We start from the raw sequence: 22,122 nt of genomic DNA, 5'->3' as shown, positions 1-22,122 counted from the left end.
TTTTGCATCTGTGTTTTCTATTAATGCGCTTGTGTTTTTCAAATTTGCAAAGCGTTTTGGATATACTTGGCCACTGTAATTATCACTAAAGGAGCTAGCGGAATAGCTAAACATAAAACACACCGAGCAAGAGAGAGCAGGAGGGTGAGAGGGAGAGAGAGAGGCCATCGCTAACTGCTAAGCTAAAGTAACCAGCAGAGGGCTGTACTACGAAGCGAGATTAGAAGTGAGGTATGATGAGCCTAAAGCCAGGGTTTTCAATGTCACAAAGATGGCTCTCTTTTAACCTGGCTGGATCACCATGGTAACTTATGCTGCAAACTTAACCTGGTCCGGAGCAGGTTATGTTCGGAGTTTCAGCTTAAATCGGCAATAAAAAGCGCTGCCCTTTCACTAACTACCTGATTTGCTGCCAAGTCCGTTTAACACTGCTGGTACTGCAGCTATTAGAACATCGATTAGAAAATTGATTAGTCTCTTATCATACTTACCATTGATTTGATATGTCATATTGTAAATTTGTAATGGTACAAGAGGTTAGGGTTACTTGCAGGATGCCATTTTGTTACGATATATATCGAGCTGTATTTCAAATAATAAAAAAAACTAATTAAAAAAAACTAATAAAGAAATACTTTGAACAAAAAAAAAAAAAAATTGATAAGTGTATTGGTATTTATCACAGATAATATTCAATCTATAATATTAATTTCACTTTGATTGGGCCAAAACCTAAAGTGATTTCCACTTGTCCTTCATTATGGGACAGAGTCAGACCTGAATGCACTTCTTCAGTATGATGTTTAAATCTGCAGCATCAAGTATAAAGTTTAAGAGCTTTGGATGTGGGTGGCATGGAGAGTGCTAAAATAAGTATATAAATAATTACGTAATTAATAAATGAATTAGTGTTTTAATTAACAAATTTACACAATCAGCAATTTTCTGCCAGCATTCATCACCTTATTTGCAGCAACAGCGTTGCTTTTTGCTGTGATAATGTATTTATATTATTCATAGCTCTCTGTTACAATAACCTGTTCCTCCTTACTGAAGTAGACGGCACGTGATCATTCCATTTTGTGTGGAAAAAAAGTCAAATGACGCGCCAAATGCCTTTTATGGGGACGCGCACAGAGCCTCAAGCAGAAAGCCTGGGTTAACGAAGAAAGTTCATATCCACTGTCATGATACCACTTATCTCTGATCGTGAGTTTAGGGTTTGTCAAGCCAGCTCAGAAAGCCTGGGTATGTTGAACTTCCTTTGTAGTACACCCCTCAGATCTGAAAAGTGTGTAAACAACTGTGTGATTAGAGAGAAAGTCGCTAAAAGAAGGAGAGAGCTAAGACTGCTTGAGCGGAACTAGTGTAAGTTTAAATGTACAGCGGGTAATTGGCTGCAGTAGAAGAATATAGCAGAATTAACTGGGTTGAGATGCAGAAACACTACCAATAACACAGAAACTCATGTAAACGGAAATATACACTTACCGCAGCACATCACGTCATTTATGATTGTTTCACAGAATTTATTGTGTAATTTTCGTAATACATGTCCCAGCATAACCACACTTAATTCAAACCCAATATCAGGAAAGTTTACAAAAACATCAGTGACAATATTTCAAATGTGGATTGAAACTAATAATATGATTACTATCACTATGTGATTATTTTTTGATACCTTTTAGATGCTTACTATTATGTACATCAGACCCTAAATGACATAGTTAGAAGGCCATTGTAGATTTGGGTTTCCAGCGGCCTTAAAGTGTCAAAATATTCACCAACACTGACCAAATCATCTTTGCTGTCTTTTGGTAACATTATGACCCGCATGCTTTAGCAGCCATTTGCTGAAACAGCAGCAGAAAATACTAATCACTAAAATTAATACAATTCTAAAACCGTCTGGTTGAGTGAAAGTTATTAAAATATTCTGAATGCAAAGATAAAGCGCAGAACAAATGGTTTCAATTAATTTTTTTTTTCAGACTATGCCAGCAGATCAGATGGTGCAGCTGCAGTTACAGCACTCATACTGTATTTCAACAGCACTACAGTGAAGCAGAATTAATTCTTTTTACAGTCATGGGGGGGTTTTGCCAAGGGCAATTCAAAATTATTAAGTGGATCCCTCAGAAAACCTCAGCTCCATCTTTGAAATCCATAAACTTTTTGTATTTCATCTGGAGTTTGGCCCTTTCACACTGCTTTATCCATAATTGAAGCATATAAATAATTGTACAGACAGAAAGAGAGATTATAATGAATAATTCTGGTTCGGATGTGAAGCGGTTTCGTGTTGTCCTCGTTGATGTTGTCATGTGAAAATGAATAAATGGATGTTTGGGGGAGCTACTAAGATGTCTTGAATGTGGCAATGCAGTAAGCTTTTTGTCTCTGTCTTTTCTGTCTGCCAGACGTTCTGCTGCATCCCCTGACAAATTGTGCCACCGAGCCAAGTTTGAAGACTGATAGATTACAGGTAGCAGTTCATATATTAATCTCAACTGTGCTCAACAGAGCTCGAACACTACCTGTTTCTTGCCTGTTTCTCTTTCTCTCAGTTAATCTTTGGGTGGGGTGAAAAATCTCCTTTACTTTTTGTTCACTGAGGATTTTTACTTTAATAGATTTTCAGGAAAATAATGATGGAATGTAGATGCTAGAAATGTAATTACCTACACACAGTATTTTTAGCTAGCTAGCGGCATGGCTTTAGGGCTGTGTTGGTCTATCACCTCGGTTCAGACTGAAATAATTCAAGTATTGGATGGATTGCCATGAAATTTGATGCAGATCGTCATGGTCCCCGGAGCATGAATCCTCCTGACTTTGGTGACCCCTTGCCTTTTCTTCTAGTGCCACCAGGAGGTCAAAATCTTCACGTATTCTGTGAAATATCTCACCATGATTGCCATTGTTTACTGCTAATTAGCAAATATTAGATAATGCTAACATGCTAAACTAAGATGGTGAACATGGTCAACACAATATATGCTAAACATTAACATGCTTAAATTGTCAGTGTGACCATATTAGCGTGCTGAAAGCATCAATGCACTGCTGTATCTAGGTACAGTCTTAAATAACCACTAGCATGGCTGTAGACTCTTATTTTTGTTTAAAAAAGAGGTTGAACTTTTTACATTTATAGCCATTATATTTGATGTGATATAGTTATATAGCCTATTCTATGCACATGGAAATCAAAGTAATCAAATGTAGCTGAAAGTTGATGTAATTATAAGATAGACTGTATTGTTCCTGTCATCAGTGATGACAAATATACTACTGTAGTAATTTCATCTAGTTTGAATTTGAAGCTCCCAGTGCTGCATTAAGTCTTAGGATATACCACCACTGACCTTTTTACACACACATTGTCACACTGTTAATGTTCAAAGTAATCTGTGAAAGAATATCTCTCATCATAGAATCGGTGAGAACAAATGACAGAAACAATATAGAATGTGAAGTGAAGAAGTGAGAAAAGTAGAGAACTTGTATTGAGGTGATGCAATAAGCTCAAAGAAAAAGAAAACATAAAATGGACTGTTTTTTAATTAGGGTTCATTAGTTTTCATGCATTAATAATTTTTAAAGAAAGGGATCAATTGCACAAGCAGTGGTCTGTAATTTAGCCTGAAACTGTATTAATTCAGCCTCTCATTGTGCTTTCTCAAATGAATTAGCATCTAAAATGGACCTCCACTATAATATACTGTTTTAATGGAGAAAATGAGTCTGAGTTTATATAATCTGTTTGATGTGTAAATATTTTCGCATAAATCTAACAAAATCTGCCATAAAGGTAAAATCATGACTCATAACCATAACTAATAAATCATAATTATCTTTTTTTATTATTGAATATTCAAACATAAAAGCAAAGAAAAATATAGAAATTCTTCGGAGGGTTTCTGAAAATGTCATGTAAATGTCTGCTTTAGAAAACTGAGTTTACAAAACATGACCTTCTGGGATGAAATGAGAAACATAAAAAATGTCACCTATTATTATTACTTATTATTTCATCAACAGAAGAAATATCAGGTATATTAAATGCAGTACTGGATGTATGTTCAGTAGTTTTGTGAAACAGTTTCTTATACCAATTACTTGAGTTCCTTGAACATATAAATAATACAAATAGCATTGGATAGTCTCTCAGTGTTTAAGACTTGAAGATAAACATGAATAACAATATAAAATTCTTAACTGCTGTGGTTACGAAATGTCAAACATGCAAAGAACTCATATTACACTCACACTGAGCCAGTATAAAAAATTACTCTTTGGTGAATAACCATGTATCTCCAAGTTTGGTTGTTTTTTTTATGTTTTCAGATAAGTTGAATGCCGCTCTATGTATTGAGAAAATTCTCCCAAACCTTCAGCTCATAAATCCTTTCAAAAACCCTTTGGGTTATCTAACTATGTATAGACTCAAGAGTTTTTCCTTAGTTCCTGAAAATCTAAGAGATACATGGTTTTCACTGGACAGCAATTATAAATGGAGACACAATAGAGAAAACTGCAGTAAACTGAGTCATTTTTTAATAAAATGTTTATTATTACCTTTGTATTATTTTCTGTATACAAGAATGTGTAACAAAAGCCAAATAAGCAATCCATTTTAGTCTTTTAAAAAATGGTAAGGCATGTCTGCTTGTATAACCATCAACTTCAGTTCCCCCAAAACACTTTAAACAGCGTGCACTGACAGCTCCAAAAATCTTAATGTGCTCCTTAATTATCTGATTTTGCAAATCACAACATTACCACACTCACAGCATATGTTTTAGCAAAAGTGCAGCAAACGATTAACATCAAAATGGAGAAGACCTTGCATAACACATTTTGTTCTAAACATTCTGTAAAAAACCCACAAACCTCAAGCCAACCTTGAATGTAGTCTTTTTTTTCAATTTTTCAAACACCAAAGGAGAATGAACAAGACAAAAAAAAAAAAAATGGCTCACAGACAAATTAAGTTAAGCACTGAAGCATCTCAGACAGTGATACTGTTTGTCTGACCAGGGTACCGTAGCTTGTCAGGAGAGAAAGGAATACACAAGGCAGTGGAAAATAGCAAACATTTCTCTCATCATAATGAGAAAACTGTTGTTTGTACCGGTACAAGCTCTTTGGAAATATTGGACCCACATCTGAAACTGTCTTTACTTAATTCACTTTCTTTACTGTTTTTCAGGAACACCAGTAGAGACCTACCTCATCCTCACTCATCCATAACTCTTGTTGTTGCAATCACAGATCTTGTAGAAGCTCTTATGAGCGCGTTCAACCTTTGTATGGTTGCAGATGCTTGCTGATTTTTTTACTTTCAAAGACATAGTCATTAAACCTCCTGCATTATTATCCACTAGACACTGTGCTGATTGTTCCACCTCACTTCTGACCCTGACTCAGAAAATATCTGTCTCCATAGTGTTTTTTAATACTTGAAAAATAAATTTATATGACTGTGTTTGACTGCAGCGATATAACCCACTAACTTACACTTCTAATCAACTCTTTTCTCTTCCTGTTGTATGCTCTATATTTATTTCATTTTCCAATTATAGTAGCACAAAGATAATCTGATTGCAACTCTGTTACTGCCCGATTTAAATACTAGGGGAAAAAATATGACACTGCACTTCATTTCATAAGTGTTGACAAAACACCTGTTTTTGTTTAACTCTATGTGTTGGAACATTCTGTATCAAGTGTAGATATATTCTCTGACAAATATAAACGTCTGCAGATAAAACTGAATTATCAATTGGAGCTTCATCAGTCCGACGGCCCCATGTAACAGATCATGATTTTTACATGAAACTTCCTTCATCGCAATTATCCACTATCAAGGACTTTACTCCTGGGTGGGTAAAACCTAGCAGATCAGGCAAACTAATAGCTAGTTACTTTCATATTCAACATTCAGCAAGTTGTAAATGGTTACTGCTGGATGTCTACCTCCCATGGGTCAGAGAGGGAACCCTTCAGTACGTTCCCTCTCTGACCCACTGAAACCACGCCAGTCAGTGCTTTTGCTAACAAAAGTGAATTCAGATCAGGATTTGTTACTTTCCACCTTTGTCTAACAGTTGGGTGATGGGCTCTCCGTGCTCATGTAATGATACCATGATCTGGTAGAGTAAGGAGCAATCTAAAATGTCAAAACAAAAAAAAAGTGTGATAGTGTGTAACCCATGTAAATTCAGCATAAATGGCTGCGTAAACACTATTTTAGATTTTGAGAGGGGGGAGGTACTCATTTACATGCATTTAATCTCCTCTGCATCCTTGATTTTGTCTCATACAGGCTTCTTCCTCTAAAGGGCTCATCAGGCTTTCTCAGTCACTCCTGCAGCGTATACTGAAATTTGCATGTTCTTTTTCAACCAGTCAGGATGTATTCAAAGACCCTAATGGGTGCAGATCTTATAAATGCTTGTTGTATTCTAACCCAGCATCCACAACACAACTGATGAAATGAATGGGTGCAGTAAAAGAAGGCCTTGTCTCCCTCTTGTTACTGTATCACCATGGCGGTGAGCACGAATACAAGGATCCCAAACATGCATGGTGAATGGCCTGTACCACTCTGTCTACTTATCAGCTCTCTCCAGCACCCATCTCACAACATCAACCTTGATGTGGGAAGTGAGATGGTCTCTCATTTTCTCACTGTTTACTTCTCTTTGGGTAATGTTCCTAGTGAACTCCTGATGGCTCTGCCCCGCTTCACTGGTAACTACCTGTTTTCTTTGTTTCCTTTCATTCCTGAGACCTTTTCTGCTTCCTCTTAGCTGCCTGGACTGTTATAATTTATAATAATATATTTATATTTTGGCAATGTGGACTCAAGTTGTATGCGCCACACTTCATCTGCACCTGTCATTTGTTCCTAAGAACATCAGATAGGATGCTGTGGCTTAATATTTTTTTCTCTCTCCCCTCATGCTGGCTACAGAGGAGAAACTCTGGTGTCTCATGCTTGCTTTAGTATGCTATGTGAAGTGCACAGCCTCTTTGAGATGGTCATAGCTGCTGTTTATTTGCTACAGCGGTGGACTGTGGGGAAAGCCCCTGTTGAGACCAGAGACTTGTTTTTCAGATGGCCATGAATTGATGAGTTTGGATCCTCAAGGCACAATCCACCATAATGACTGCATCGACTGTTCACTTTCATGGAATTTTTGCTCCTTTATTTGTTTCTACAGTAGCACTGCAACATTTCTGGAACCTGCTTTTTTTGTGTGGCACAAGGTCACAGAAATCATGTTGTGTTGGTGGAGTACAAGCATCTGGTTCTGACCCCTATGCCTCTCTAGCCTGTTAGAGGTCAAAGCCTGTGAGGAATAGATCATAGGTTATGAGTAGTAACGTTAGTTCTATGAATACAGACGTAGCTTTCTAACCTTGGCACACTGCTTCTTTTCCAGTTGTTGACTTTTTGGGTGCTTTGTAAGAGAGCATGACTACTTACTCTTACTTACATGTGGGTCTGGTGAGTCTGATCTGATGACCCAACAAATAAATGCAAATTTCCACAAGGTGCGAGTGGGCAAGCCTGTAGAGCCTGTCAGAGGGCTGCATGTGTGCTCACAGAACTAGGGTTACAATGTACATACAAAATAATAATTTAACTAATATACTCTGAGTCCTCTGAGAAATGAAAAAGGAAATCTGAACTGTTCAAGTGTATGTTAAGTACCCAAACAGTAGATAGTAAATCAGGTAACTGAACATTGGTAGCCGGCAATTGTAGTATAATGGCTTAATGTTGTTGAGAATATTTTTTTCATTTTACAGGTGATCAAATAATCTGTAAAAACAAATAATACATATCTAAAAATTTAGCCATTTACTAAACCAGTAAGACTACATTACAGTACCTCCCAGTGAAATACATGACTGCTGATAGGTACAGTACAATACAATCAGTTAAATGATCTGAAAATATAGATCTTTCTATGTGGGGTGGATGTTTCCTGCAGCTTTATAAACTTATGAAGCCAAAAAAAATCTGTGCAAAGTAGTTCTCTTAGTGCAATACATTGGCACTTTCTTAGAGATAATCAAATGTGCAACTATAAAGGTGGCTGAGGGAAAGCTGCTTCCTGTAGCCACGCTGATATGACCAAACGGGAAACCAGGTGAACTGCTAGCACTGTACAATCCTCTACCAACCACTCCAAACTGTGTAGCCTGCATAAAAAAGAAAACTAAAAAAATGTTTTGTCAGTTAACATCATTTCCTTGCATGCACACAGTAAGACTTTCTCGTTTTGTCTGAGGGGGAGACAACTAATAGGATAAAACAGGTGTTGTCTCATTTTCACAAATTTGTCATACAATGGAAAAGAAAAATATATTCCCCTTTATCTGAAAAACTCTTGACAGAACCATCTTCAGATGGTTTTCACTTTCTAAAAGATAAGCATGTTTTTCAAAACCCACTTTTGAATAATGAGAAAACACCACAATTTTTTTTTTTTTTTAGAGATGTGAAAACTGGTTCAGTGATGGCACCGAGCATTCTTTGGGGGGCGAGCAGGATGCAGCGCTGCACTCACTTCCAGTCCTACCATACAGTAAGCCATTCTCAACAGGTTTCCAGGAGGTTCTACATGTCCAGTGAGGGAACAGCAGTAGAACGTGCTGTTAAACATACTGTATGCAACAGTATAAAAGTCAGTGATCAGGCCACACTCATGTATTATCTCCATCTAGTCTGCAATGCCCAGAGCGGGAGTGTGAGGGCAGCCATCACCAGCAGTAGGGACGGCCCGTGTGAAAGTGACTTGCCTGCTGCAGCTGCTCGTTCGTCGCTTCTGTCAGCTCCGACCACAGGAGCGTCTGTTCCAACAAAAACAAACTCTGTTGTGCAGCCGTCAGAGCAGCCGCTGCCGCTGCCAGAACTGCTGCCTTCATCACCTGCAGGAACAAAACCGCACAAATTAAAATGTACATACTAATAATACAGTCATAGGAAGCCATTAGTTGGGTCAATGGCGATGGGGAAGTGGCGAACTGTGCCTCCTTTGTGGAGCAACAAAGCTAGTATGCTACGATAGTTTCCTTTATTTTGGACTCTCCAGCTATTCTTTACTTTAAAAAGACAGTTAGCTATTGATCAATGGCACAAATTTGTGTCATAGCTCACCAAAGTTAAACTTGATGCCAAAGATTTGTGTGAGTGTACTTGGCCCCCACGAGCATATCTGCTGATTGCCACATTTCCTTTGAAATAGTTTTGATTTTTCTGCAAAATTTCAACATTTCACATGCTGGTATGACCAGGCCTTTACAGGTAAAAGAGCAAAAATGGGTTTTGCGTTATTGAAAATGGCCAAAAATGGTGGTAATGAATTACAGTGTGTGCAAAATCTATAATAGTATTCTTCTGCACTTCTGGTGTCAGAGGTTTAACAAATCTTGAAGAAGAAACCACTCCTAACAGAAAAACAAATGTGACTGCAACAAAAATTGAGTTTTAGGTACAAAATTTAATGGCAGCAGTCATGCACCCATACATTTTATTTGTAGCTGCGGAAATCTCCCATCTTGTCAGCTCAAGGGGATCCACAGAATCAGAAAGAAAGAATGATCTCTGTCATGGCAGCATTTGAAATGAACATGTTCCTAAACATAGGCCTGACTGTCTACCATGGTCTGTGTCACCATAACTACAGTTATCTATTCTCCTAATAATGTCAGTCTTGCCTCAGTGCAACACCGATGCATCCTGTGGAGTTGTATGATGAGTTCCTACGTGAGTGACACCTGAGATCTTATTTCATTTTAATAATAGTTTATATTTCTGCAGGGGTGCTCTTGTGTGCATGTGTGTGTGGCAAGGTCCAAATCAAGGTCAACATAAACTCTATACAGTGACAGAAATTGATAGAGAAACTTTTCTCTCAGTATTTTGCTCCAAATTATTATTATTATCTTGTCTTGTGAAACACCTGAGAGATTGGAGAACTTACTGGAGTCCTGAAAGTAGATGTCATTCCCATTGTAAGCATTCTTCAGCTTGTTGGTCATGACACGCAAAGCCATGATTTGCTGTCGAATCAGTGTGTCAGGCCTGGTGATATCCACATCCACCTCTGGGTTGTTAACCTGGTTGGTTAGACCCTCCTTCACCACTTCAGGGAAATATCTGGAAAGGATAATACACCAAAAAACTTAAATAAAATGGCCTAGAATATTTTCTAGATTTAATACAAAGCTGCTTGTTGACATATCATAGGGTTTGGTATCTTCTGTACAAAAATACAATGGTACTTTGAATGAAAACATGAGTTTCAACTCCATGTTTGCTAGATTTCACTGAAGTTTATCATCCAAAACTAAGAAATAAATAATATTGTCTCTATTATAGATTTCAACACACTGCAATTTCAGAAAACACACGCACATAGCTATAACACAGTCATCATGAACATCCTTACCACTCTGACAATCATTCAGCATTTAGAACAAAAAACAAAAATTTTGAACAATTTTTTTTAGCGGGTGTCCCTTCTTCTTTTTAGAACAAGAAAAGTTACACATAGAAATGTGTGTATCTGTGGTGAAATTGGTTGATGTCTTTCTCAGGTTGCTTGCATTTTATATACAGTGTTTTTCAATGCAAATTTTGTGTTATAGTGGTGAGGATGTTTTCTTAATCTGCTTGTGTTGTACCACTTGTATTTGTTTTCTTAAATTGCTGTGCATTGAGCTCTCTCTACCAAAAAAGCAATCCAGTCAAATTACAGTGTTACAGCACTGATCCAGTTCTTGTCAGTATGTTGCAGTGTCAACCCTTTATGCAGCATTGTGTCCATCTTTTACACTTTTTAGTACACACAGATTTTAGTGTAGATATCATGATCTTGGGTCTACGAAGTCACAAACTAGACCAACTGAAATTAGACAAAATTATAGGAGCTACTCTTTCTAACAACGGCTGCAGAAATCAGACAAAACATAACTGTATAATAAAGCTAAATTTTCTATGTTAATCAAGCTTAATTTTCTATGTTTCATGTTGGGAGTGGTTGCACCTCCCTACAGTGAGCCCTTAACATGCCCGAGGCCGACAGCACACTCTTTTTTTTGTCTTTTTTGACTTAATAAATTGAAAACCATTTGAGATTAAAATAATGCACTACATGAGGAAGGCAACCCGTGCATAACATTTAATTAATGCAGTAATTAAAGTCTTGTTTATGTCTTTACATTTTTTGTGCATTAGTTACTGTGTCCTATTTAACTGTTAGTTTTTCATTCATTAAATATGTTTTATACAATGTAAAGTGTGCCTAGTTTGTGCTGAAGTAACAGGAGATTCCAATGATTTCATAACACACTCCTACTGTAACACAGCGTGACTCTGAATGTTTTATTATCTCTGGGAAATCAATTTACCTACCGGGTTTAGAGTGATGCTTATAAAGGATACTGGCACAAACAAGATAATTAACATGTCTTTTATTGCACCATCTGGTGATTTTGTTACTTGGAGAAGGCCAAAGTGATGGGGTAATATATTTTCTCTGCCAGCGTTTCTGGTTCACTGTCAGAGAAAACAACTCACTGTCCAATCTACTGTACGGCTCGGTGATAGACACTGCAGTGGTGATAAGAGGTGCTGGAAACTCCTCAGTCCTTCGGGTATTAGAGCCTCAGAGCTTATATAGAAATTCTCCCTATAAGCACTAACCCATTGTACTTACGTAGAGAGCGTTAATCTGGGAACACAGTGTGGTTATTTTAATCCCTGGCTTGGCAAAAAGTGATAACCAGAGAGCAGGGTGACTTTTCTGAGGTTATAGTCACAGAAGCCCTCACCTGCCCTTCGTGTGGCTGTTCCAGCACTGCTCCTCATCCGACTCTGAGAGCCTCTCCATGGCACAGATGTCATCTGGCAGGTTGGACCAGAACCTCTTGGACTCCCTCAGCTTCTCTTTGATCTCAATCACCTGCCACAGGCCAAAACAGGTGACAGAAGGCTTATGATTTAGTATTTTAAAGGCTTGAGGATGAGAAGTGAATAGACTGCCAAGCCGTCAAGCTTAATAGCACACAGCTTATGCAGCTCCCACACTGAATATTAGGTCTATCGCGCTATTTTAAAAATCATTCCACTAACAAAAACATTTTTTAGGAAAATATAATCCCAGAAAGTTTGATTATTTGCCATAATTAAGAAATAGATTTAACCACAAATTAAATAAAACATGAAGAAACTCAGGGGTCCATGTGCTCTCAAAACTGATAATAAGGATGAAAAAAACATATGACAGTTTCCATCTCTGTATAGGAGTGTGACACATTGTGATTTTAAACATTCATATGGCAACAAAACTGTGTAGTTGCACCATCTCTTATATTCATTTATTCCGTCGGGAGAGAAGTGCTGTTCGACTGCCCCAAGTTCTTTTTCTTAACATTTCGCTTCTTGTCCACTTGCATCCATATTGTGTTCATCTCTGATTCATACAAGACAGACTTGGGGTTTCGGATTTGATATTTGGCATGAGCGGTCACCCCTGACTGATTCCATCTGGACTCAGCAAGGCAGTTTAGCGGGTGACCAGCATACAGGAGAAAAAAAACAGGGGGACTTATCATGAACAGAAGTACACTGTGCTGCTTTTGTCATTTTGATGTAGTTGGTAACAATCATGATGACAGAGAACACAAACTTACTGCATAACTAATCTGAATAACAATAAATACTGCTGAGATGTTTACCAAGGTATATGCTATTATTTAGTTCATAAGAATGTGGTGTATGTATAAATATGTTGGATAAGGATGTAATATTTTCATACTGGTATATGTCTTTACTTTGTTTATTCAAACCAACTACTTACTGTAACAAGGACTAAGCTTCTGTCACAGAACAGCAGGATGACATACAGTATACAGCTTGAACACTAATTCACCCTGAAGTAGTGAGATCCTTTTGAAGATTTTTAACCTTAAATAGTTTGACATTTTGAGAAATAAGCTTATTTGCTTTTCCTGCAAAGTTATAAAAAATAAAATGAAAACCACAACCTGTCATTTTTACACTTTTGCATGGATTAAACAAACAAGATATAATGTTTTAATTCGTTTTGCTTTAAAGGTGCTGGGAGATATTTTAGCTTTGGACAGAGCCAGGTTAGCTGTCTCCCCCTGCTTCTAGTCTTTATGCTTAGCTATGTTAACCTCTTCCAGCTTCATATTTACTGATCTACTCATCTAACCCTCAGCAAGAACATGAATAAATCAAATCTTTAAGAATATATATAAGGATAATGCAATGATCTAATAAAAAAGGTTTACCTTTCCATACACTATATATGAGGACATGGAAAAGGACAGGATCACTCAACAGCTTCTCACCACTGAACATGGTAAATCATGTTTGCGGTAAATCTAAATCTAAATCTAAGCCAGCGGCATTTCAACCAAGGACTAAACCCCTGATTTTTTTTTCTTTTTGATAACAGTAGAGAAACACTAGCACAGCGCAGACTTCTAAATGTAATGTACACAAAATGCTTTAGTTTACACCAAAAATTCCCAAGTGTGAAGAGAAACCAGGTGATCATACACTTAAAAACTCAAAACAAGCAAATGAAGAAAATTCTGTAATAGCCTGCATCCATAAAAATAACCAAAGCCACAATTTGAGCCCTAGCTGTGATTAGACAAGTGATGTATTGATTGTGAGTGTGCATGTGTGTGTGTGTGTTTTGGCAAGAGAGACACTGTTGATGGGTCACAACCTTCTCTGGAAAATTCTATTGCTTTCAACAGTGTCGCAATTTTTTCTCTAAATTGTTTTGGACTTGAACCAATTTCAGCTGCTGAATTCTTCAAGGCTCTGTAAAACATAGACTGCAAAAAATCTGTCACATACAATTTATCGCCATATATTTCAAAAACACCTCGTTTAATGCAGAGCCCAATCCTTTTATTTTTAATCTTAGTTGTTTTTAGCCCAGTTGCCAAAGTATACAGGCATACATACGATATTAATAATAACTGGTCTGTTAAGAAGTTACCTGCCCTGGCTGAAGACTTTGAACCACACAGTTAAAGCTGCTTTTCATAGGGGACCTCCACCAGTTTTACACATCAAAGTCTGTTTACAGGTCATGGGAAGTACTAGTACATATCATTAATATCATGAAAAAAAAGTTGTGTAAAGCCTTTTGTGAGTCCAGAGGGAGCTGTGTGAAATCTGATAAATTGCTTCAAGCGATGTTACTGGAGGCAACACCAGTTCAGGGCTGAAGACTACAATTTGGAAATGAAAAAACAATCTGGGGGTCTGAAATTAGAAAGAAGTGAGGTTACCAGACCTCCTCATCTCTGCTTGAGGCTAGTGGCTCCAGGCGACATTAGCCGCTACTAGCATAACACATCTGAATCTCAAAAAAGCTGGTAAATTGACCTCCTTAGTATTGTTTTGTCAAACTACTTTTCCATAGTCAAGAATTAACTTTGATGCTTAAATCAAAATTAGTGATATAATATACATGTACATCAATAATTACTGCAGAAGTTGTTTATAAGAGCAAGTTAGAGGAGAGGTCACACTATGGCAGAATTTTACAGCAGACTTCGCCTCAGCTGTGTTGTCCTTCTCACTATCAGAGTTATAGCTTGTCTACACAGAGAACGTCTTTTTCATTTTGCCCAAGGGAAGCATAAGACCATTGATTTGCAATGAAAACAGTGGCCATAATGAAAATGCCACCAAACTGGTACCACTAAACTGAACCAGTTGAAGTCGTGATCAAGCATTTTCAACAATGAATGCAATGAAGAACTCACTAATGAACACTTACTTCAGTGTCTCCACTGGGCCAATGCACCTTTTTCGCTCAAGTTTAAGGACTTCGTTACACACTGAAGGTGTCACATCTCACATTAATACAGTAATGCTGGACATGTACTGAGTTCTGGAGTTTTCATACTGAAATATCATCATGTAATGCTTACTGGACCTTTGATGCAGTGGAAAATTACTAAGAGTGGACCTATAAGACATACATGTAACCATGACCCAAATTGTATCTTTACACTTTGAGTGTAATTTCTTCCATTTTATACAAGTAACTACAGTGTGTTGAACTCTAACATGCAGGTGACCTACACTCAATAATGTGCCTGAACGCATCCTGTGTAGACACAGACAGAAGGTGCTGCTGCTTTGGTAATATGCTGCTTTCACTGCGCATCCTGTGTAGACATTGTGTGAGCCTCTCACATAAATAAATGAACACATTCTTCTATATTTTGTACACTTTGCCAGAGTATTGCATATTTCAAACAGCATGGGGATTAATAAATGTAGTCATCTACACACAGCAGATGAGGTTTCATACATTTTTCACCAGTGGTAACTGTTCTGTGCATATTTTTACAAATGCAACCTATTAGCAGATCAGGCATAATGTGTTTATGCTGAAAATCCCAAGTCAGACTCCAGAGGTAACTGTGTTCCACAGGGCTCCACTTTAGCTCCTGTTTTATGATCCATTTTCATCAAATTTGGAAGAGAACGTCTACTTAGCAAATGCATTTTAAACGTATTCAGACCCCTGGAGCTTTAGGACACTTAGCTATACTGTTACAGTATGTTTCTAAATTAATTTTATTATTAGGATTTCTCAGTTAGGTAATTGAATTTGACCCTTTGCAAAACCCACCTTAGTTACTGTTGCTATACCTGTCAAGCTTTCCATTCTAGCACAGCACAGACAGTAAGCAGTTTACAATTACAATGGTGGCAGATTTACCACTTAAAATTCTTTGTAATAATTGAAATAATGTGTTGTCGATTTCACACAGTGTTAACAAGAATAGGCTCCTCGTTTTTTCCATCAACTGTCGATTTTGGCGGCTGAAATGATGACTATTGCTAGCAGATTTTAGCAAGGATAGCTTACTAATTTACATTTACTTTGTGAGTTGGCTGAAGATGCCGTCTCCAGTTGCCTTATTTCAAATTGATGATCTAAGTAGAAGATGTACATATGGAGCAGCATTGCTCTATTATTGCCAGATAGCTAGCAATTTAGAAAGTGTGATTAAAATTAACCTGCAGAGCAAGAAACTATCTTACAGGAACTAAAATAAGACAGTTCTAGGTCACCTGGGAACGTTCCTGTAGTGAAAATGTCTTAAAACAAACCATTTTGAAAAAGTCACCACCAGCCAAACTCTTTAAATAGTGACCATCACTCTTACTAGAGCCACATATACACCACTTCAGCATGTGGAGTAATCCAAAGCTTGCTGGGTCTATTATGTTCTGTAAGAAAAGAAAAAACACAATCCTTAAATTTAGAGAACTTCACTGGTATGTAGTGGTTGTTGGGTTCAGAACTTTAGGGACTATTTATTCATATCTTTTTATTATTCATTAATTCTCCTGTCTTATCTATCTTATTTTATTTTAACTCATTTTTTGTATTTTCTATCTTATTTAACCCTTTTAAATTCCATTTAAACATGTCTTTTTACATTGTATTGTGTTTCGTTTACATCTTGATTTAATGCCTTTTTGTTGAAAGGTGTCACAGAAAATAAACTTGCCTTGCCTTACTTGAACTCTAAAGGGGCTGAACTCTGTCAGTAATGTCAGCAGTCAATCATGGCTGCACTATGTCTGTTGGAGTCAGCATGCAATGTGGTTAGTGGTTAGTTCAAGATGTGGGATTGACTGCTTTGCTGTTTAGGTCTGGTAGACAACTGAAACAGAGCAGTGAGCAGCAGCTTCTCTTTATCTCGGCTTTGGCTACAATAGCCTGTAGTTCATTCAATAAAGCTCTTGCTGAATAGAGTACACCTCATACACTATAAATTAACTCTGGTATTCATGAGGGGGCTATATTTTGACAACTTATATAACTAACTCTCATTATGCTTAATATTTAACTGCATGTGCCAGCTGCTCTGAAAAATATCCCTCACTAAGATTAAAATAATTTATTTAGGAAAAGGTAGAAAATTGAGAGGTTAACTTTGCGGTTATGTGATATAAACACAACTCACTCCTTCACCTAATCCTCATGTCACCTACCTGACATCCTCCACTGGAATAATGTGACAAACTGTTACTAGCATATTTTATTTGGCTTACATATGTCATTGGATTCATTTCTCTCTACCCATTTCTTGGACTTCTTGCGCTGGATTTACTACATTAGCATGGGATCTGCTAATCCTATTGTAGAGTTATAATCCCATTGCTTTTGTATTTCTACCAACTGTTACAACTTTCTGTTCATGTTTTGCAATTGCCACTTTCCCACCTACAGTTCCTATTGCACACCCAGATGTCTGAGGAAGAGAGATTTGTCTTTGAATTTTCCCTCAAGAGTTTTTCCACAATTTCTCATCAAATCTTGAGGGTTTTTTTCCTGTTCTTCATAGAGAGCTTAGGCTGGGTTGGGAATTGTTGCACTTATGGAAGCAGCCTGGAAAGCCTATTGGGGCAAAGTATGTGATATCGAGTTAAACAAACAAACTTCACTACAAATAAGTCAAGGTGATTCTGCCTTAAAGAATCAAAACCACACCACAATATGTTATGTGTGATAGTAGTGTTTTATGTATATGCTGGTTGATTACAGGTTCACAGGTAATGTATGGGATCACTGTCATGGGATATGTCTTTGCCTCCATCACATCCTCAGTTTTCTTGTATTTTATGCATTCTTACTTACATATAGACCTGATGGAGGCTGTTCCAGCTAAACATATTTGTTTTAACTTCACCTTTTTCCATGTTGTTCTGCATGTACTCAAATGCTATGCTTTTCTCTTTCTTTTCTTCTTTCTCTTCTTTTCTTTCTCAGGAGTAAAGAATGATCACCCACAGCTAATACATACAATTAGTGTGTACTTTTTTAGGTAATTAGTTGGCTTCTATACAATTATGATTCAAAGAACCATTAAACAACCCTCCAGTTAATGTTGAAGCGCTTGTTACTCATATTTAAAGTGCACGTGACACCAGTAATAGCCAAAGGAAGTATATTCAAAAAAGAGAATCCTAAGCACAAACACACACATTTATAAGTGGACACACTTGTGGTCATGTACACACACACTCACTACCCTCATCATGTCCTAGTTACACTGGGGATTTCGATGAGTGCATACAGTGAAGCCTCGGGTCTTAACAGGACATGAAAGGGCTTGTACCAACAGGATGCCACTGCAGGAGACTGCCCTCACATTTGATGTGGTAATCCTGTCATGGAGACACCAAAGCTGGTTAGGTTTAACACACGCTGGTGTGGCTCTGATTTACAATGGCCTGCAGCAACCTGGCACTGACAACAAAATCTGGATCAGATCAGAACATGCTTTGTTATTTTATTTGAACTTTAAAATATAACCATAGTAATGTGATATTGATATGGTCCTTGCTGACAACCAAAAATGTGCCAAAAGGAATATTTCAGGTGAACTGGAAGCAGGAAGGAAGGATAAATCATGTATAAACATAGAAGTAAATCCATTTAGGATTTATTTGCGAATTGATGCCTATGAAAATATAATGCAGTGTACTCCATCTGTGTAACATAATTTATAGTCCACATAAACAAATGTCAAGAGTTCAGTATCAACAGCAGTGTTCTTCTACACAACCACAGCAGTAAATAAACACTTGTTCATAAATAAATGCAAGCATACACACAAGCACACATAAACACACACTATACTGAGGGTGAAGGGTGAAGACAATAATCTAACCATGAGTCTTTCCATGAGTGCCCAGGGCAGTGAGGCTGACTCCAGCTAGAATAGTCACTGTAGCAGGATTCGATCCAGCTGAACCTTCAGTGTCTCTTCTCGTCTCACAGGTAACCCAGCCTGCACTGCTGCAATGCGTTACAGAAAACTCTAAATAACTGATAGCAGCAACTACAGGTTCATTGGTTGAAAAGACTGAGAACGGTGATACAGATTTTTTCTCAGTTGGACACATTATCTGTTCATTTCAGATTTAAAATGCTACGTATACTTGACACAAACTCCTAAACTTGACATAAAAGCTGAAATTAACAATGTCATTCTCTACAGTAATGAGAAGTAGATGAGATGATGTTTGAACTATAACAAAGAAGGCTGGGTGTCCAAAGTCAAATCTGTGATGTTGTCAGCTACAGTGAAGTGAACTCACATTATTTTACACAATGCCAGTAAAGGTCCAACAGACACAGACTGAATTTTTCACAGGACTGCAACTTGTGTTCACTGATCTCACTGATTAATAGCAGATTTTATTATTAGCTACCACACAAAGGCATTTCCTATTCAATATTTTTGCATGTCTCTCTTTGTTTGGCTTCAATGTCCTGGATACATGCTGACAATTTTCATTGTTAACAATTTCCTGGTGAAGATACTGTCCATAATGACTTCCGCGGAAAAATGTCTTTGTGATTTTTGGGGGGATTTGGGTGAGCTACAGAATAATGGGCTGACATGCTCCGGGTGTTTAGAATGACTGCACTTTATACTAAAACTACTTATTCAATGTGCACCCTACTTCCATATTAAGAACAAACAGTTAAGTCCAACATATACTAACCCTATGCAAATATCAAACAGGGCCATAAAAGACAACAACTCAAAATCTACAATTTCAATAGCCAAAATACAAAACAAAACACTCCATGAGTATTGCTTCACTATTCTAATCTATTCCCCTCTTTCGATTGTGTATTGCCTGAATGAAAGATTTTATTCAAATAAAGCTTTATCCCAGCCTGCCTCTTCCCGGGTGTGCTGAGTCTTAGAAGTGGTGTCAAGTGCTTGTTGATCTATCAGAGCATGTAGGGCACCCTCTAGCAATGCATGTTAATGTAGGTCCAGTAATTTTAATTAGGACTTTCACAGGTCATATCTACCTGCTTCCATTTCAGCAGCCGCACAGTTCACTGAGTCCAGCCTCTAGCTGCTTTAGACTTTCTGTAGCTGTGATCGATCTTTATTAGATACATTGTTGAGACAGCAGGTCCAGACAGCGAGACCTCAGTCGATTTAAGTCCAGTTTCTTATTAAAATTATTTTCGGTTTAGGTGTTGCTTGTTGTCGTGACATATCCAAGTCCTTTTTTTTTATGAATGCTGATGAATGTGCACATGCTTTCTGTTTGTCTTCAAACTGCCTGACTGTCACTGTTGGAGGTGTAAACAGAGTGGGTGTGTGGAGCTATAGCTCGCTGAAGCAAGGATTAAATACTATGTTTGGCCTCCGCTTACGTTTCTGTTAACAACAGTGTTTCTCTGCCCAAAAACACACATGGGCCATTAACAAAGCCTATCTTAATCGATTTCACAAAAACAATGTGAATCACTATGACTCACTGTTTGAGAAGAAAGCATGGAAGCATGCACCACCAGCAATGTAAGCCCTGTCAAATGACTCATACAATAGGAAGACAAACCCCCCTAAAAAACCATAACAAGAATATTTTTCAACACAAGTACAAATAAAAACAACAGAAAGAAAGAGAGTGAAATAAAAGGTTGGTTTAAAAGAGGATATTGTGGAGTGTGTCTACCCTCACTGCACAGACTATGGGCCATACTGTAGATAAAGCCCAGTGCTTGATGATTTTGAGCCTAGTCAGTGGAAAAGCCAGAAGGGCCCTGCCAGATATCAAGGTGTGTTCAGGCTCATGTTGATTTTAAAGCCCAGAACGTGGTTTTAATAACAACAACAGTCATTTAAAATCAATACAGATTTTCAGAGGGGTGTCTTCTTCAGCTGCCACTAGAACTTTTATGCCATATCTATGTGATGTAGCATAAAAGGACACCATAGATGCAAATTTGTCTTAATTAAATGTAAGATATAAACATGTTTCAGAGGTTGTGATGTCAGGCAGGCAATGGGCATTTGCACAACAAAAGCTCTTGTTTCTCAAACTTCATTTGGGAAACAGGCAAATTGGTTGATGCAATATTTTACCCCTTCTACTGATCATGTCTACAGCTAATTACACAATTAGTAGTGGTTCTGAAACCATAATAATATGTGCCACACATCCATTAACTCCAACAACAGACAGTTAGTATCGTTAGTATGCGATTCACAACCTGTCCCCATGACAACTACCTTGCCCAATAACCTTCATGGTTTTTACAGCACTACATTTTGTGTGTGTATGTTTGTGTGTTCTTGTTATCCCCCTCTAATTATATTTGCAGTGTGCTCATAAAAGGATATGCTCATATTACAACGCATTTACTGTAGTATCTGTCTATAGGATTTTGCAGTTTAGACACCTTGAACTTCAGACATGCAGCTTCAGTAGGAGCACAGATATGAGATAATGTATAAACCAACAAATGAACTAAACCTTAACAGCATGTTTTGTCCTTATTCATCACAAACTTTAGGTGATTGTTTTACTGTAAATACACATATTAGAAATTGAAGCAGAAATGAATTCAGATTGCTACACTCGGTTTACTTTTTGGTTTTTATAAAGCAGTGAGGACATTTTTTGTAATTTCAGAATCCAGGACAGGGGATAGTTCATATATAGATGTGGCCGAAAATATTTGTAACTTTCCATCTTTTTTAAAAAAAACTAAATTTTCTCTGTATTAAGTTGAAATTGACAGAAGTATATGGTATCCATAATTCTTTATTACACATTGAATAAAACTGAAACTTTGCTTTTTACAACTTAACATATTATGTAATACAATAAAACAAATAAAAATGGCATGGCCAAAAATATTGGTACCCTTAACTTAATATTTTGTCACACAGCCTTTTGAGGCAATAACTGCAGTCAAGCACTTTCTGTAACTCTGAATAATGTTTCTGCACTTCTCCACTAGTAGTTCAGCCCACTCTTCTTGAGCAAACTGCTCCAGTTCTCTCAGGTTTGGTGGGTGCTGTCAGATGTTCAATGGGATTCAGATCAGGACTCATAGCAGGCCACTTCAGAACGGTCAGTTTTCTTCTTATCCACTCTTGGGTGCTTTTTGATGTATGTTTGGGGTCATTATCCTGTTGGGAGACCCATGACCTGCGACTACAACACAGCTTTCTTACACTTGGCTGTATATTTCA

The 22,122-nt window shown here is 37.5% G+C and overlaps 1 protein-coding gene across 1 annotated transcript in view; it reads right to left on the bottom strand.

Annotated features, from left to right (window-relative positions):
- Nucleotides 1-4,555: 4,555 nt before the first annotated feature.
- Nucleotides 4,556-22,122, bottom strand: part of LOC122982566 (glypican-6-like) — a 167,996-nt gene continuing 150,429 nt past the window's right edge. The window contains exons 7-9 of the mRNA XM_044351953.1: nt 11,860-11,990; nt 10,008-10,183; nt 4,556-8,952 (exon numbers count right to left, since the gene is read on the bottom strand). Coding sequence (XP_044207888.1) covers nt 8,735-8,952; nt 10,008-10,183; nt 11,860-11,990 — 525 coding nt within the window. The 3' untranslated portion in view covers nt 4,556-8,734. The remainder of the gene's footprint in view (nt 8,953-10,007; nt 10,184-11,859; nt 11,991-22,122) is intronic.

Source organism: Thunnus albacares, chromosome 1 (genome assembly GCF_914725855.1).
Source record: "Thunnus albacares chromosome 1, fThuAlb1.1, whole genome shotgun sequence".
NCBI lineage: Eukaryota > Metazoa > Chordata > Actinopteri > Scombriformes > Scombridae > Thunnus > Thunnus albacares.
The sequence above is the reverse complement of the archived record's forward strand: the minus strand, read 5'-3'. Positions and strand labels throughout refer to the sequence as shown.